Source organism: Ranitomeya variabilis, chromosome 1 (assembly GCF_051348905.1).
Source record: "Ranitomeya variabilis isolate aRanVar5 chromosome 1, aRanVar5.hap1, whole genome shotgun sequence".
Taxonomy (NCBI): Eukaryota; Metazoa; Chordata; class Amphibia; order Anura; family Dendrobatidae; genus Ranitomeya; species Ranitomeya variabilis.
In genome coordinates this window covers 1,099,771,946-1,099,790,085 of record NC_135232.1, presented here as the reverse complement: position 1 = coordinate 1,099,790,085, position 18,140 = coordinate 1,099,771,946, and the positions used below count along the sequence as shown (strand labels likewise).

Sequence of the window (18,140 nt, the reverse complement as noted above, 5' to 3'; positions counted from 1 at the left end):
CAAGCGCTTCTACGGGTCCATGTGAGTTGTGCAGGTAACGTCATTTCCTTTTATAGGCGTGCGGCGTACCACATGTAATACATATAAATTAAGTAATTAAAAACAACAACACTTTCTCTAGTTTTTTGCGGATTAGATGAAAATCGACATGTCCAGTTTATCATTAAGCCCCCACGGGCCTTGCGCATTGGTTTTGAGGATCCATCTCGCTTCACACTGAAGGAGTAATTTATTATGATCGCCGCCTTGCTGCGGAAACTTAACCACTTCTAGTCCAGCAAAGCGTAGCGAATTAGGATCCCCCCCATGCGCCTCATGTATGTGTTTGACTAAACGAACACGGCCCTTTCCCGTGAGCACAGAATTAAAATGCTCACGGAAACGAACCATAAGGGGCCTAATTGTTTTCCCTATATAAAACCGGTTACACGGACAAGTAATTACATACACTAAAAATTTGGTTTTACAAGTAACAAAATCCTTGACCGTATGCATTAAGGTACCCACTTTAAGGGGATTCGTGGTTTTGTGTAAATGGCACATACTGCAATTGCCGCATTTAAAATTACCGTGCGGGCGGGATTTTTTTATCCAATCATTCTCGTTTGTAGAAATACGATTTTTTACCACAAGATCTCCTATATTTACCGACCGTTTGTATGCAAACCGCGGGCGGCATTCAGTCAGATTCAGATTCAGATTCAGTCAGATTCAGATTCAGTCACTGACTTTTGGAATCTGACTGAATGCCGCCCGCGGTTTGCATACAAACGGTCGGTAAATATAGGAGATCTTGTGGTAAATAATCGTATTTCTACAAACGAGAATGATTGGATAAAAAAATCCCGCCTGCACGGTAATTTTAAATGCGGCAATTGCAGTATGTGCCATTTACACAAAACCACGAATCCCCTTAAAGTGGGTACCTTAATGCATACGGTCAAGGATTTTGTTACTTGTAAAACCAAATTTTTAGTGTATGTAATTACTTGTCCGTGTAACCGGTTTTATATAGGGAAAACAATTAGGCCCCTTATGGTTCGTTTCCGTGAGCATTTTAATTCTGTGCTCACGGGAAAGGGCCGTGTTCGTTTAGTCAAACACATACATGAGGCGCATGGGGGGGATCCTAATTCGCTACGCTTTGCTGGACTAGAAGTGGTTAAGTTTCCGCAGCAAGGCGGCGATCATAATAAATTACTCCTTCAGTGTGAAGCGAGATGGATCCTCAAAACCAATGCGCAAGGCCCGTGGGGGCCTAATGATAAACTGGACATGTCGATTTTCATCTAATCCGCAAAAAACTAGAGAAAGTGTTGTTGTTTTTAATTACTTAATTTATATGTATTATATGTGGTACGCCGCACGCCTATAAAAGGAAATGACGTTACCTGCACAACTCACATGGACCCGTAGAAGCGCTTGTGCGCGAAACGGCCGTCGTTCGTCTCGTCTTCACTCGCTCCCTCTCTTCACCAATGCCCTAACCTGTACCGCACTGTTGTGTGAATGACCATTGCGTTTGGATTAAAGAATTTCCACACTAGAAGAAAACGGGTGAGTGTTGCTTCTTCTTTTTCTCGTATATTACATAAAGACATAAGTCAGGTCACGGTCTGGGGTCAAAATACCAGAAGATAGCAGATAAAGGCAAAAGGACAAGAGAAAGGGATAGTCAGAACAAGGTCCAAGAGTCAGGCAGCGGAAGAGCAGAACTCAAAACAACAGAATTAGGCAAACACTTACCAGGAAGCACAAAATGCGTCAGAAATCAGAGGCAAACAGCTCAGTTAAATAACTTGGACAATCTCCAGAACAGAGAACACCTGGAGAAAGTCCCGCTCCTCCCAATCTCAGTTTGGACAGCAGAGCTGTTAATCCAAGCACCAGCAGCTCAGCATACCAATCACAAGATTGGACAGCCAAGCTGTCAATCAAAGCGCTGACAACTCAGCATGACCCAGTTTCCATAGAACAGCAAAACAATCATTCAATGAGCGGCGGAAGCGTGACAGGAAGTATTGCAACCAAAAAAGCGCAATTCAGTTTTTTTATTTTTTTTGTTTACTCTGTGGATCAGTTGATCAATATTGTTATATTTTATTAGTTTGTCAATTTCTTTGCTCCATGTTCAGTGTGGTACCCTCCATGATACCAATCAGCACAGCAACCACTTTTCACCATTTAAATAGGCAGACTGACTGATTGCAAGTTTGTAAACACCTGCAATCCTAATTACAGGATAAACCTTAAGGTACCGTCACATTAAGCGACGCTGCAGCGATAGCGACAACGATGTTGATCGCTGCAGCGTCGCTGTCTGATCGCTGGAGAGCTGTCACACAGACCGCTCTCCAGCGACCAACGATGCCGAGGTCCCCGGGTAACCAGGGTAAACATCGGGTTGCTAAGCGCAGGGCCGCGCTTAGTAACCCGATGTTTACCCTGGTTACCAGCGTAAAAGTAAAAAAAACAAACAGTACATACTCACCCAGCGTCCCCCAGCTTCTGCTTCCTGACACTGACTGAGCTCCGGCCCTAACAGCACAGCGGCTTTCACTTTCACTTTAGGGCCGGCGCTCAGTCAGTGTCAGGAAGCAGACGCTGGGGGAGGTATGACGCTGGGTGAGTATGTACTGTTTGTTTTTTTTACTTTTACGCTGGTAACCAGGGTAAACATCGGGTTACTAAGCGCGGCCCTGCGCTTGGTAACCCGATGTTTACCCTGGTTACAAGTGTAAAACATCGCTGGTATCGTTGCTTTTGGTGTCAAACACAACGATACACGGCGATCGGACGACCAAATAAAGTTCTGGACTTTATTCAGCGACCAGCGACATCACAGCAGGATCCTGATCGCTGCTGCGTGTCAAACTAAACGATATCGCTAGCGAGGACGCTGCAACGTCACGGATCGCTAGCGATATCGTTTAGTGTGACGGTACCTTTATTAGTTTAACATGTCTCTATGGTCAAATTATTTTCAATCTTTTTAGGGGTATCATCATTTGAAAATTACCTTTGGACGTGTCAAGCTATTTCAGTGAGCAATTTGAGTTTTTCTTAATATAACAGAAGTGTACCAACTATTCTGTCCACGTCTGTATACATATATGTATTTTTTTTACACATACTGCTGGTATATTTTATATTTTTCACTAATATTTTTCTCATGTTTTTCTTTAGCCCCCTTGAATCTGCAATATCTTGATCACCTTTGCAATACACTGTAATACTGTAGCAGTGGATTGTGACATTAACCATCTCTTATGAAGTCCAGCCAAAATTCAGTATTTTAAAGGTTAAAATTTTGCATTGTCGCTGTCTGGTGCCAGCTATATAACACAGCTGGCACCTGCATTGTATAGAGGGTCTCCTTAGTCCCCTCCAAAGCAGTGTTAAGTAGAGGTGACATATTAGCCTACATGTTCCCCCATTGCTTTGGGGTATTTTTCATGCTCCCTCAATCAATGGAGCTGCAGTACCAGTAACAGCCACACTTGGATGAATGTCTCTGTGCCAAGCACTCTGATTTTCTGATCATTTGTGGTCTTGGCGATCCCACTGATTGCTCATGGGAGCTTACTCCATAGTGTAACCCCTCTAGATCCTCCATAATGGCCACCTTATTGCAACCACTAATGGGACCTTCAATTTGTTTTCATGGATACATAACATTTAGACTTTCAGGAATAGCTCCTATACCAGGAGGCTTCACCCCAGAAATCTGCAGTTTGGGGTAAATTGTGGGAATGTATTTTTTCTATATATTCTATTAATATGAACAATGAAGGCAACCGGTTCATGATTACGTTACTGGGAGATTTTATGGAATCATCATTATGGGCCACGCAGATAGGGCAGATAGTGTTGGCTTCTGTCCTATAGTAACAGCATATTCCACATCGCTGCCAGACTATAACATCTGCTTAGCTTCACTTTAATGGAACTTGTTTTTTTTTTTTTTTAAATCCTGGTGAGAAAACGTCATAACTTTGTGACTTGAAGAAACAAATTCAGTCTAAATATTCTAGAACTTATTATTAGATGATGCATTTATGACCCTGGTAATGTGTTTATATTCACCTTCGAGCACCATCTTTCATATACAATTCTGTATTTTTTTTAGTAACTTTCTAAATACATTATATTAGAGAAGCACTTTTTTATTACTTGAATGCATGTACTTTTGCTATCGAGTTTCATTATAAATATTGCACCATTTCCATTCTATAGCCTCTGGTCCTGATTCATTATTTGTGGGGTTTTGTCTTCTGGTATTCTTTGATGCTTTTTTGTGCCAAATTCATCAGTAGGGCACAGAAATAAAAAATGCTTAAATGCTTTTAATTTTTGTCTTTTACCTTTTTTTTGCACTGATTAAGAGCAAAAAGTTACCTGTTCCGCTAAAATGTTGAAAAACTTGCACAAATTATTTCAGACGCACATAAAATTACTCAGGGGGGCTATGGGGCTGGAGTATGTTGGCACAAACATTTTGTAAGTTTTTTTTTTTAAAAAAAAGGTTGCGATTGATAAATCAACTGCAAACAATGTCGAAAGCAAAATCCAGGAGATCATTGTCCAACATAAAAGAAAAAAAAAAACAAGCAAACACATAAGATAGACTTTAAAGAGGTGTAACCTAAAAGAAAAATTTGGTACAAATCAAAATAAGCAAAAATCAATGAAAGCAAGATAAATAAGACACAAATGCGATATTGAGTAAGGCCCTCTGTGTTTCTCTGCCTATTGCTGACAGACAAATTAATGAGGAAATTTCACTATTTTTTTTTTATTTTAACTGAGTACCTCATCCAATTGTCATTGTTCTGCTAATTCTGGAACAGTTTTTCTTTTTCTTCTGTGCCCCTCCTTTCCAAAGTTATGCCCCCTGAAATATAGATGAAAAATGTCCCCTGAAGCAACTGGGCGTGTACCACAGACCTTCTCTTGTGGGTGTGGCCCTGTTATGATTGGCCAGGGTCAGATGAGAAAAAGCAAATGCCGAAAGCTGGGCTGAAAATTAAAACTTATTTCCAGGAGGCATAATTTTGGAATGGAGGAGCACAGAAAAAAAAAAGAAATACTGTTCCAGATTCAGTGGAGTAGCGGTGATTAGAAGAGATTTGTCATTAATTACAGTGGGTACGGAAAGTATTCAGACCCCTTTAAATGTTTCACTCTTTGTTTCATTGCAGCCATTTGGTAAATTCAAAAAAGTTAATTTGTTTTCCTCATTAATGTACACTCTGCACCCCATCTTGACTGAAAACGCCCCAGAAATGTAGTAATTTTTGAAAATGTATTAAAAAAGAAAATCTAAAATATCACATGGTCATAAATATTCAGACCCTTTGCTCAGTATTGAGCAGAAGCCCCTTTTGAGCTAGTACAGCCGTGAGTCTTCTTGGGAATGATGCAACAAGTTTTTCACACCTGGATTTGGGGATCCTCTGCCATTCTTCCTTGTAGATCCTCTCCAGTTCCGTCAGGTTGGATGGTGAACGTTGGTGGACAGCCATTTTCAGGTCTCTCCAGAGATGCTCAATTGAGTTTAGGTCAGGGCTCTGGCTGGGCCAGTCAGGAATGGTCACAGAGTTGTTCTGAAGCCACTCCTTTGTTATTTTAGCTGTGCGCTTAGGGTCATTGTCTTGTTGGAAGGTGAATCTTCAGCCAAATCTCAGGTTCAGAGAACTCTGGAAGAGGTTTTCATCCAGGATATCTCTGTACTTGGCCGCATTCATGTTCCCTTCAATGACAACCAGTCGTCCTGTCCCTGCAGCTGAAAAACACCCCCATAGCATGATGCTGACACCACCATGTTTCACTGTTGGGATTGTATTGGGTAGGTCATGAGCAGTGCCTGGTTTTCTCCAGCCATACCGCTTAGAATTATCAGCAAAAATGTCTATGTTCATCTCATCCGACTAGAGAATCTTATTCCTTATAGTCTGGGAGTCCTTCATGTGTTTTTTAGCAAACTCTATGCGGGCTTTCATATGTCTTGCACTGAGGAGAGGCTTCCGTTGGGCCACTCTGCCATAAAGGCCCGACTAGTGGAGGGCTGCAGTGATATTTGACCTTGTGGAACTTTCTCCCATCTCCATACTGCATCTCTGGAGCTCAGCCACAGTGATCTTGGGGTTCTTCTTTACCTCTCTCACCAAGGCTCTTGTCCCACGATTGCTCAGTTTGGCTGTGGAACATTCTCCCATCTCCCTACTGCATCTCTGGAGCTCAGCCACAGTGATCTTGGGGTTCTTCTTTACCTCACTCACCAAGGCTCTTCTCCCATGATTGCTCAGTTTGGCTGGACGGCCAGGACTAGGAAGACTTCTGGTGGTCCCAAACGTCTTCCATTTAAGGATTATTGAGGCCACTGTGGTCTTAGGAACCTTGAGTACTGCAGAAATTATTTTGTATCCTTGGCCAGATCTGTGCCTTGCCATAATTCTGTCTCTGAGCTCCTTGGCCAGTTCCTTTGACCTCATGATTCTCATTTGGACTGACATGCACTGTGAGCTGTGAGGTCTTATATAGACAGGTGTGCGCCTTTCCAAATCAAGTCCTATCAGTTTAGTTAAACACAGCTGGACTCCAATGAAGGAATAGAACCATCTCAAGGAGGATCACAAGGAAATGAACAGCATGTTACCTAAATATGAGTGTTTCTGAGCAAAGGGTCTGAATACTTATGACCATGTGATATTTCAGTTTTTCTTTTTTATTAAATTTGCAAAAATTACTACATTTCTGGGGGGGTTTTCAGCCAAGATGGGGTGCAGAGTGTAAATTAATGAGAAAAAAATGAACTTTTTTGAATTTACCAAATGGCTGCAATGAAACAAAGAGTGAAAAATGTAAAGAATTCTGAATACTTTCCTTACCGACTGTATAAAGTGGTGAAAATCCCCTTCAAAGATTGTTGTGTAACTAACCCATGGGAAAGAGAATTACTGTAAATTGGTCAATGTGGGGATTCAGAAATTGGACAGAACCACGCTCACAATTAGAGGTCATGGTGATAACACATATTGGCACTCCAGCGTATGATAAGTGTACAGTATAACACATATCCCTTCCCTACTTCCAGATATTAACTCTATGGGCCCAATACAGGGGTTGAGGTTGAAGTCAGTATTCTTTTTGTCTTGTTACATTTATGAATAATTTTTCTTCACAATACTTACAAGTTGGTGCCCGTGGTTCATGAATTTTGCTCCAAATAGAAAAATGCTTTAATTTTTGTCTTTAACAGTTTTCGTGTCTTTTCTAAGCACAAACGGTCATATGTTCTGCAAAAATGTTGCAAAATTTGTAAAAATGTTCAAACATACATGAAATCACTCCCACAGGGTAACAGGAGCACATTTGCACCCAAAAATTGTCTTGTATAATTTTACCTGCTGAAAACTCCTGAAAATCCCCAAATCTGTCCACATTAAAAAACAGGCGACCCCAAATTTAAAAAACACTTTAAAAAAGGCACAAATTAAAACTAAAAAGTAGACAAGAAAAAGCACAAGTGCAATAATGAATTGGGCCTGATGCGTCTCATCAGATTATTATTATTTTTTAGAGCACCATTGATTCCATAGTTCTGTACAGGAGAAAAGGGGCTTACATACAAAACACAAATATAAATTACAATGGACAAAACAGCGATGACAGACTGGTACAGAGGGGAGATGATCCTGCCCTTGCGGGCTTACGGTCTACAAGACAATGGAGAAGGAGACAGTAGGTTGGGGGATTGCGCCAGTTTCATCGGTGGTGGTGGTAACCTGGCAGCGCGATCATTTCAGGCTTTCTTGAAGAGATGTTTTTCCAAGTTCTGTCTGAAAGTTCCGATTGTGGTGGATAATAATAAGACGGTGTTAGGGCACAGAAGTCCAAAGGATGGAGACACCTTGGTGGTGAGGAATGTGCGAATGTGGAGGAAAGAAGGAGGTCTTGGGAGGACCGGAGATTACATGTGGGAAGATATTGAGAAATTAGTATTCCACTGTCTTAGAAGATATGTTACCAAGTCTACCATGTTTCTTTACAGCTGCCTCTTCAGTTCCAGATTTCATCCATATTAATGACTGCTTTATAGAAAGATCTGAAAAAATCCCCGATCAAACGGAAAGCTTTATGTCAGGTAAAGACTTCCTCATCAAAACATGAAGGCTAACACTAAACTGAATGTCAATTCTGTACAATGCAGAACTCAGCTCGAAGTGATTTTGTTCCAGTGTGACAAACTACTTTCCGATGGGCACATGGGCTCCATAGTAAGAGGTTACCGATGGATCCAAAGCTGCTGGGAAACGACAACTCTCAGCATCATCTGCCAGGGAATGCTGACAGTTGTAGTTTCCTGAGTGCCACACCACTTGTCTGAGGATTCCTGAAGTGTATTTAATGCTACAATCTATCACACTATACACTGTATTGGTACTGATACAATGCCATGGCACCAGACAATAATTCTAAGAGGGTCAGAGACTAATTATCAGGTTTGGGGGTCTAATAATATTTAGGTCTGAATTAATTTAAGACATCTGGTCTGAAGTATGAAAGCCTGAGAATATGGGCTTGGTCTGGCGGCTGCTTTTAATATAAGGGCTCTGGTCTGGGGTCTGATCTTAATATTGGGATCTGATTATATTTAGTCATCTCATTTTTCTTATATAAGCCCCTTCTATTGGTCACTGCCACCTACCATGTATCATTTATACTGTAATAATAAGGTCTTATGTGGCACAGTGATCTTTGGACTCCTACGGGCACCGGGTCCTGGATTCGAGTGCTGCCTCTGCCCCCTTATAAATCCCTCTCGGGAGCTAACGATCCTTCATGCTCAGCTCTTCTGTGATAGCAAATCTGCTCAGCTACATCCCGTGAGATTAGGGGAACTAATTTGTACAGAAAAGGAAGTGTTTTTTTTGCGATTTACCTCTGAGGGAAGGAAACTGGCCAGGATATGAATATATTTCACAGGTTTTGATATGACACAACAGTCCGTGAGACCGATAAACAATATAACCCGCTGACTAATGTAATATCCTAGTAGACCATGCCACTGTATTTTCTATAATACTGCTATAATGGAATGTTCTAAACCAAAAGGTCTGATCCAACCACAGAATTTTATCATTATATAATGTAATATAAGGGACATAGAAGAACTAATACAACTACTTAATTTCCAAAAAAAAACACAAAGTAGTTAAAAGATAATACACATGTTAGAAAATCCAGTACAGAGTAAAAAAAATCAATCAGCCACCCAATATAATTGAAATTATGGTCTACTTCTGTAAGAAATTAGTAACTGTCCAATGCATCTATCTATTCATGAAAAACAGTCTAACGTCTATAAGACTCCAGAGCCCTGAAGCGTCTTTAAACCCTGACTACCAAGGAGTTAACAAGATAGAACTCAACCCATCTCCATGTACAGTGAAACACACAGCAGGATGCGCTGGTGTTTAGTCACACATGTTGACACATTGGTAGCCAGGGTCAAATGCGCATCGGCAGTTGTTTGGGTTAATTTACACAAGTTAACACATTAGTAATAGTGATGAGTGAATATTTCAATGTTTGGTTAGATTACGATCGCCAAATTTGTAATATTCACCGATTAATTTGTCGAATATTCGCCGAACATAACCGAACGCCATTCATGTCAATGGGAGGCAAAAACAAACGCATGCACAACACCTTATAACTGCCCCAAATGCTGCCTAAACACATCGAATGATGGACAGACACCAGGAAAGGGCCTCAATTCACCCACAGTAGCATGGCACTGCAGCAATCAGCCAGGCATGAGGTACTGGGTCTGGGACGGCATTTACAGTTTTCAATTGAGTGTCACAGTAAGAAGAGGTGGGTGAGGGATCAGTGTAGGCCTCCTTTGCTGGGAGCCCTGATACCAAATGCAACAGCTCTACCTGCTTTCATGCTGAGCCACACTCAGGTGGCACAAATATCAGTTTCGTAGACTACCATTGTCAGAAAAATTTAAGGATAGTAACACGGGTTGTTGAGTCCAAGGAAGTGGAGGCCTGATGGTCTCGGAGGCCTACTGCTACAGGCAACACACATGAAGGAGACCCAACCAGGAGTCTACACATTTACAAAAATTATTGGCAGACACCACCAACGTGGCATCAATTTCACCACAGTATAGATGTATAGATAGTATAATAGGGACCAACAGGTCTTCCACTACGCCCAGTCCAACAGATGGAGACCCGAGTGTTCAAATTTAAACAAATGAGGGGCTTACACCACAGAAGTAACATCAATTTCACCACAGCAGAAATAGTATAATAGGGACTGACAGGTCTCCACTACACCCAATCCAGCAGATGGACACCCAACCATGAGTTTTCACATTTTTAAAAATGAGGGCCTTACACCACAGAAGTGGAATAAATGTCACGAGAATAGAAATAGTATTATTGGGACCGACACGTCTTCCACTACAGCCAACCCAGCAGATGTACACCAATCATGACTGTTCAGATTTCCACAAATTTGTGTTAACAGCAGCAGCAGCCACAGCAGGCACAGAAGCCACACTAAAGATATCACAGAGTGTAGTTACATGACATCAATGCATCACACTAAAAAAATGCAATATCACTTAGTCTGTACAGTCTGCGATTGGGGTGCAAAAGTCTTTGGAGATCCATGACTTGTTCATCTTGATGAAAGTGAGGCGGTCTACACTTTCAGGGTTTAGCCGGCAGCGCTTATCCATCAGGACAATACAAGCAGCGCTGAAGACACTTTCTGAGAGAACGCTGGCTGCCAGGCACGATAAAACCTCCAAGGCGTGTGAGGCTAGCTCAGGCCACTCATCCATTTTGGAAGATTAAAATGTGAAAGGGTCCAAACCCTCCCTGATGTTATTGATATTCAGTTCTAGATACTCATTCACCATCCTCGTCATTCAGTCACCACGTGTAAGACTTGAACTCTGTTGTGCTGGTGCACGAGCTGGTCTAAAAAAAGTGTCAAAGGACTCACAGGAATTGTTTCTTTCACTTCCACCACTGCTGCTACTAATGCTTTGGCGTTGAGGAATTGATGGGCCGGAGGTTGGAAGTCTAGAGCTGTGATGCGAACTGTGTGCTTCACTGCTGTCTTGGGGAAAACCTCTCTTAAGGTTGTGTAAAAGCGTGTTTCGATACTCCAGCATTCGCGAGTCCCTTTCCAGGGTGGGAATCATCTGGCAAAATTTGGCTTGATAACGTGGATCTAACAGAGTGGCAACCCAGTATTCAGCAGTATTCCTATTTATAACTATACGGGGATCATGTTGCAGATAGTGAAGCAAGAAGGCAAACATATATGGGGCTCTACTATGAAGTCCAAGCTGTTGTGTTGGTGGCTGGGTAACAATGAGACTCGTTTCCTCCATCACATCCAGTCAACCATGAACAACAGAGAGGGGAGGATAATTCTCTTTATCTGACAGTTGCTCGCCCATCACCTCTTTCTCCTCCATTTGTTACTCGGATCTTGCACCTTTGATAACAGTTTGTCTGTTATCACCAGCCTCCCTCAATCGCAGTAATCCACCCTCCAGTGGCACCCGCCTGTATAACACCAGTCTGGAACTTAGAGACAATGTTATCCCTTCCGCAGCCTCCTCCTCTTCCTCAGGGGCCACCATCTCCTCCCGCAGGCTATTCAAAGTCTGCTCCAGCATACAGATGACCGGAATTGTGATGCTGATGACGGCGTCATGAGCGCTAACCATCTTGGTGGCCATTTACTGTAGAAACTGTGCAGAAGAGTGCAGAGGTCCTTAATCTGTGCCCACTCCATAAACGTGATATGCTCCACGTCCATGCTGCGTTGGCCCAGGCTATACGACATGACATACCGCGTCAGGGCTCATTTCTGCTGCCACAGTCGCTGCAACATGTGCAGAGTGGAATTCTACCGTGTCACTGAAGGATGTGCATACTATTGATCATATCACAATAACAAAAAAACTTTATTGGCACACAGTATACAAAAATATTAAAACACAAGTAAAACCATGGGGGTCCCATCACTCCAAACCCATGAAAATAATGTCAGCAAAACTACTGTTAATACAGCATGTAAATATGCAGATAATAGGCAAGATCAAGATGAATATTACAATGTCAATCCCAAAGAAAATAAGTAAATGTATGACACTGAAACAGCATGCTCCCAGCAAGTCACTGCCATCCCAACGAAAAAATATAAGGCCACACACCAACAGCTATGCAACAACAATGTTAGTGGACATAGATATAGAATAAAAGGATGTGGTTGGTTCAAGGGGTAAAACCCTTCAGGTGAGGCCAGGTGCATATGATTGTATAATGCCCTGCAAATGGCAACCCCACCAGAACAATAGCTCAGGAGGGTGTACCTGAGTCTTAATGGATGCTGCTAGTGCAGTAAAATGCTGCTAGTGCAGTAAAATGAGCACCCAACTAGCAATAAGAACATTGCCAAAGGGACCGTAACATTACCATCAGAGCCCTGGAGGGCAGTCAATGGGAGCAAGCAGGAGGATGAGTGCCAACCCTAACCCCACATGTATCGCAGTGTAAGCACGGCTTCATCAGATTATTATTATTATAGTGCCATTTATTCCATGGCGCTTTACATGTGAGGAGGGGGATACATAATAAAAGACAAGTACAATAATCTTAGTCAATACAAGTCACGACTGGTACATAAGGAGAGAGGACCCTGCCCGCGAGGGCTCACAACCTACAAGGGATGGGTGAGGATACAGTAGGTGAGGGTAGAACTGGTCATGCAGCGGTTTGGTGGATCGGTGGTTACTACAGGTTGTAGGCTTGTCGGAAGAGGTTGGTCTTCAGGTTCTTTTTGAAGGTTTCCACTGTAGGCGAGACTTTGATGTGTTGGGGTAGATAGTTCCAGAGTATGGGGGATGCGTGGGAGAAATCTTGTAAACGATTGTGGGAAAAGGAGATAAAAGGGGAGTAAAAAAGGAGATCTTGTGAGGATCGGAGGTTGCGTGCAGGTAAGTACCAGGAGACGAGGTCACAGATGTATGGAGGAGACAGGTTGTGGATGGATTTGTATGTCATGGTTAGGGTTTTGAACTGGAGTCTGGGTAAAGAGGAGCCAGTGCAGGTATTGACAGATCGGAGAGGCTGGGGAATAGCGGGGGGGACAAGTGGACTAGTCGGGCAGCAGAGGTTAGAATACATTGGAGGGGTGCGAGAGTGTTAGAGGGGAGGCCACAGAGCAGGAGGTTGCAGTAGTCAAGGTGGGAGATGATGAGGGCATGGACTAGGATTTTTGTAGATTCTTGGATGAGGAATGTACGGATCCGAGAAATATTTTTGAGTTGGAGTCGGCAGGAAGTGGAAAGGGCTTGGATATGTGGTTTGAAGGAGAGAACAGTGGCAAGGATTACCCCGAGGCAGCGAGCTTTTGGGATTGGGGAAAGTGGGCAGCCATTTGCTTTAATGGAAAGGTCTGTTGGGGGGGGGGGGGGTCGCGTGAGATGGGGGAAAGATGATGAATTCTGTTTTGTCCATATTAAGCTTTAGAAATCTAGCGGAGAAGAAGGATGAAATAGCAGACAGACATTGAGGGATTCTGGATAGTAGGGTTGTGATATCTGGTCCAGAGATGTAGATCTGTGTGTCATCGGCATAGAGATGATACTGAAAGCCATGGGACTCTATGAGCTGTCCATGGCCAAAGGTATAGGTGGAGAAGAGCAGAGGCCCTAGCACTGAACCTTGCGAGACTCCGACAGATAGGGGGGAGGTGAGGAGGTGGTATGCGAGTGGGAGACGCTGAATACCAATACAAAAAATAATAATAATAACAGCAGAGTGCCTCATAAGGGAGCATCACATACAGGGGTACAGCAATATGCTCCATTATATTGAAAAGTAATTAGCTCAAGATTAGGGCACATACAGCCCTGGAAAAAAATTATGAGACCACTGCAAAATATTCAGTTTCTCTGATTTTTCTCTTTATAGGTATATTTTTGAGTAAAATGTAAATTGTTCTTTTATTCTATAAACTACTGACAACTTGTCTCTGAATTTCCAAGCAATAAATTTTGTATTTTTTTCTGACAAAAAAAAGTCAAAATAAAAAACAAACAAACAGTGCTTTCAGACGTCAAATAATGCTAAGAAAACAAGTTCATAATCATTTAGAAACAACAATACTAATGTTTTAACTCAGGAAGAGTTCAGAAATCAATATTTTGTGGAATAACTATGATTTTTAATCACAGCTTTCATGCGTCTTGGCATGCTTTCCACCAGTCTTTCACACTGCTTCTGGTGCAAAAATGTAAGCAGTTCTTCTTTGTTTGATGGCTTGTGACTATCCATCTTCCTCTTGATTACATTCCAGAGGTTTTCAATGGGGTTCAGGTCTGGAGATTGGGCTGCCCATGACAGGGTATTGATGTGGTGGTCTCTTAATTTTTGCCAGAGCTGTATATAGGTGGCAGAGAATTACAATGTAACCACTGACAGAGTATACTTCAAAGAAAAAAAGGGGAAAACAAATACTGTATATACTTGAGTATGAGCTGAGATTTCCAGCCCTTTTTTTTGGCTGAAAGTGCCCCTCTCGGCTTATACTCGAGTCGTTGTCCCAGGGGGTCGGCGGGGGAGGGGGAGCGGTGGCTGTCACATACTCACCTGCTCCTGGCGCAGTCCCTGCATGTTCGATGGTCTCCGGGTGCCGGCAGCTCTTCCTGTGTTCAGAGGTCACGTGGTACCGCTCATTAAAGTAATAAATATGGACGCATATTCATTACTTTAATGAGCGGTACGTGACAGCTGAACATAGGAATAAGCTTCCAGCTCCTGGAGACCATCTGACAGTGAGAAGCTGCCAGGGACCGCGCCGGGAGCAGGTAAGTATAACGGGGGACGGTGAGCATTCCGATATTCACCTGACCCCTTTCCACCGCGGGGCGCCGCTCCATCTTCCGCGTCCTCTGCCTGTGACTGTTCAGGTCAGAGGGCGCGATGACGTGTTTAGTGTGCACCCTCTGTCTGAACAGTCAGAGAGCAACGCGCAGCGGTGGAACGGGGACAGGTGAATATCGCAAATGCCGGGGGTCTGAGCGACGAGAGGTGAGTATGTGATTTTTTTTATTTTAATCTCAGCAACAGCATATGGGGCATAATCTATGGAGCATCTTATGGGGCATAATGTATGGAGCATCTTATGGGGCCATATTCAACCTTTATACAGCATTATATGGGGCAAATGTTTCTATGGAGCATCTTATGGGGCCATTATTAACCTTTGTGCAGCATTACATGGGGCATATTTTAATATGGAGCATCTTATGGGGCCATCATAAACTGCATGGAGCATTATATGGGGCTCCTGATTCAATATGGATATTCAAAAACACTTAAACTACTGATGTCTCAATTAATTTTACTTTTATTGGTATCTATTTTTATTTTTTAAATTTACCAGTAGCTGCTGCATTTTCCACCCTAGGCTTATACTCGAGTCAATAAGTTTTCCCAGTTTTTTGTGGCAAAATTTGGTGTCTTGGCTTATACTCGGGTCGGCTTATACTCGAGTATATACGGTAATTCCCACAAAATCTCATACTAAGATATCATATAATTGATCTGTATGATATTGTTATGAATTTTTAATGAATTATTAATAAAGCTTCAGTACTTTATTATTTGGGTCGCTTCTGTTTCTGGCATTATTAGATACCAGAATTGTTGTTTATGTTTGATTTGAAGTGCTATAAGTTTACTTTAGTGGACACCTTTGTGCTAAACTATGCAGATCCCCTACTGCATGATGTTTAGAGACAGAAAATAAATTTTGGGTATGTGCGTGAGATCTGCAGACAGCTTAATTTCAACCCAACAAAATGACAAAGTGTGATATGGCGGGCTGTCTAACTTTTTGCAACTGAAAAATTATAATTTTTTTTTAATGTGCGTTAGGTCTGCAGACAGTTTCATATCACCACAGCATTAAATGATGAGGTGGGATGCAGTAGGCTGTTTCACATTTAGCTAGTGAAAAAATATTAATTAGAATGCTATACTGGTGCAGGGAGCACAATAGAAGCAGTGCACAACACACTTGTAGGACATGTGGCCTGCTGGCTTTGTTTGTGGACCTCAGTAATGACAAAAAAAAAATAGCTGGAAGGTAAATTTAACAGCCACACTGGACACTAACCATCTACACTATCTGACTGATATACAACCACCTAGCTAACTAGCTCAATCTTGTTGATAACAGTGCCAGCATCAGGAACAGCCTCTCTGCGCTGTTACAGTGTCAAAATGGCCTAAAACAAGATGTCCGCTCTTCATATGGAGAGGGACATGTGATTTCAGCAGCCAATGATACAAGCCGTTGTGTCCTGCGCCCTGATTGGCTAGCCGCAATGTGCACACAAGTTAGGGGGGAAAAAAAGTTTACAAGAATGCCGGACCTCTGAGCTCTGCAAACCCCCTCCCCTCATCAAACACGTGCCAAACACTCATGATACACCACCATTATGGTTGCAAAAGTGCTGAAAATACTTTTGTGGAAATGCCAAATTTATGCGATAATTTTCTGTACAAATTCGCTCATCACTAATTAGTAAGTGTTAATACTGACTCATGCACTTTTATTCTTTATACTGTAACAGCTATGTATATCTTAAAGAGTCTGTCACCCTCAAAATCCTTTTAGACTAAATATTCATTGATATAGGCGGACTTCACGTGTATAAAAATTCATACTAGCACTAAGGCTATGTTCACATGCAGCTTTTTTTTATACAAATTATAAGCTGTGTTTTACAGTATCGACAAAAGCTATAAGATTTCACAAATCCCACCCACAGGCTTGTTTTTTTACCTGACTGAATTTGAGAACTGCAGAGCTGTTTTTTAAATCTGCAACATATCAATTCTTTCTGCATTTTTGCAGAAAAAAAAGCTGTAAAAATCATCAACGCTGTTTTTCGTATCTTTTTTTGCAATATTTTTCGGTGTGTATTTTAGTAAATTAAACTAACTTTATTAAACATTATTTATTAATGTTAACTTATTATTTATATATTAGGCACACATGTAATCCGCACCCAAAAAACTGCTACAGAAAACGCCAAAAAACACCAAAAAACATGAGTTTTGAATGCAGCGTTTTAACTGCCAAGAGAACCCGTCTCAGATCCAGAGAAAAAGTCGCAGCACTGAATTAGTAGCTTTCTGCCTATAGAGAGTGTACACAGAAAGCTGCCAATCAGTGGTGGGTGCGGGGTTATAAAGGGCTCAGCATTCAAAGAACTGATGGATCTTGTAGTGTTAGTGCCGGCGTCCCTGCATGGTGTCCCCTTCACCCTCAATACGGGGATGCCGGCTCACTCACCGCCCCAGCCCCTCGGTTCGGTTCCCAGCGTGCGTACTGCTTCCCTGTTGCTGAGAAGCATTTAGGATACAGTTAGTCCTCGGGTTACAACGGTCTCGAGTTACATCGTTTCGTGGTTACAACGCTTTATACGACGCCTCATTCCGACTTACACGGTTTTGCGTCTTAAGACTTCTTTCACACTAGCGTCAGGCTCGGTCCGTCGCAGTGCGTCGGGCCGAGGTCCCCGACGCTAGCGTTGTCTCCGCCGCACAACGGGGGCAGCGGATGCATTTTTCCAGCGCATCCGCTGCCCCATTGTGAGGTGCGGGGAAGTGCGGGGAGGTGGGGGCGGAGTTCCGGCCGCGCATGCGCGGTCGGAAAAAGCGGACCGTCGGGAGCAAAAAACGTTACATGTAACGTTTTTTGCTCCCGACGGTCCGCCACAACACGGCGCAACCGTCGTACAACGGTTGCGACGTGTGTCAATGCGTCGCAAATGCGTCACTAATGTTAGTCAATGCAGAAAAAACGCATCCTGCAAGCACTTTTGCAGGATGTGTTTTTTCGGCAAAACGACGCATTTGCGACGTATTGCAGTTAACGCTAGTGTGAAAGTAGCCTAAGTCGAACTACTGCAACTACGTGCAGCAGCGGAAGAATAGAGTCCAGTACTGTACACTGTACCCGGTTATAAGAGGAAAACGAGTCTCCTGCACGCCATAACACCCTAATTATGTAGGGTACTG

At 42.6% G+C, this 18,140-nt stretch overlaps 1 protein-coding gene across 5 annotated transcripts in view; it reads left to right on the top strand.

The window, feature by feature from the left end:
* SH3TC1 (SH3 domain and tetratricopeptide repeats 1) overlaps positions 1–18,140 on the top strand; it is a 68,797-nt gene that overhangs the window by 11,250 nt on the left and 39,407 nt on the right. For 4 of the 5 annotated variants that reach the window (XM_077280076.1, XM_077280077.1, XM_077280081.1 and 1 more), the window contains exon 3: positions 8,054–8,146. The exons of the other annotated variant lie outside the window; for it this stretch is intronic. In XM_077280076.1, the coding sequence (XP_077136191.1) occupies positions 8,054–8,146 (93 nt within the window). The remainder of the gene's footprint in view (positions 1–8,053; positions 8,147–18,140) is intronic. 5 annotated transcript variants of the gene reach the window in all.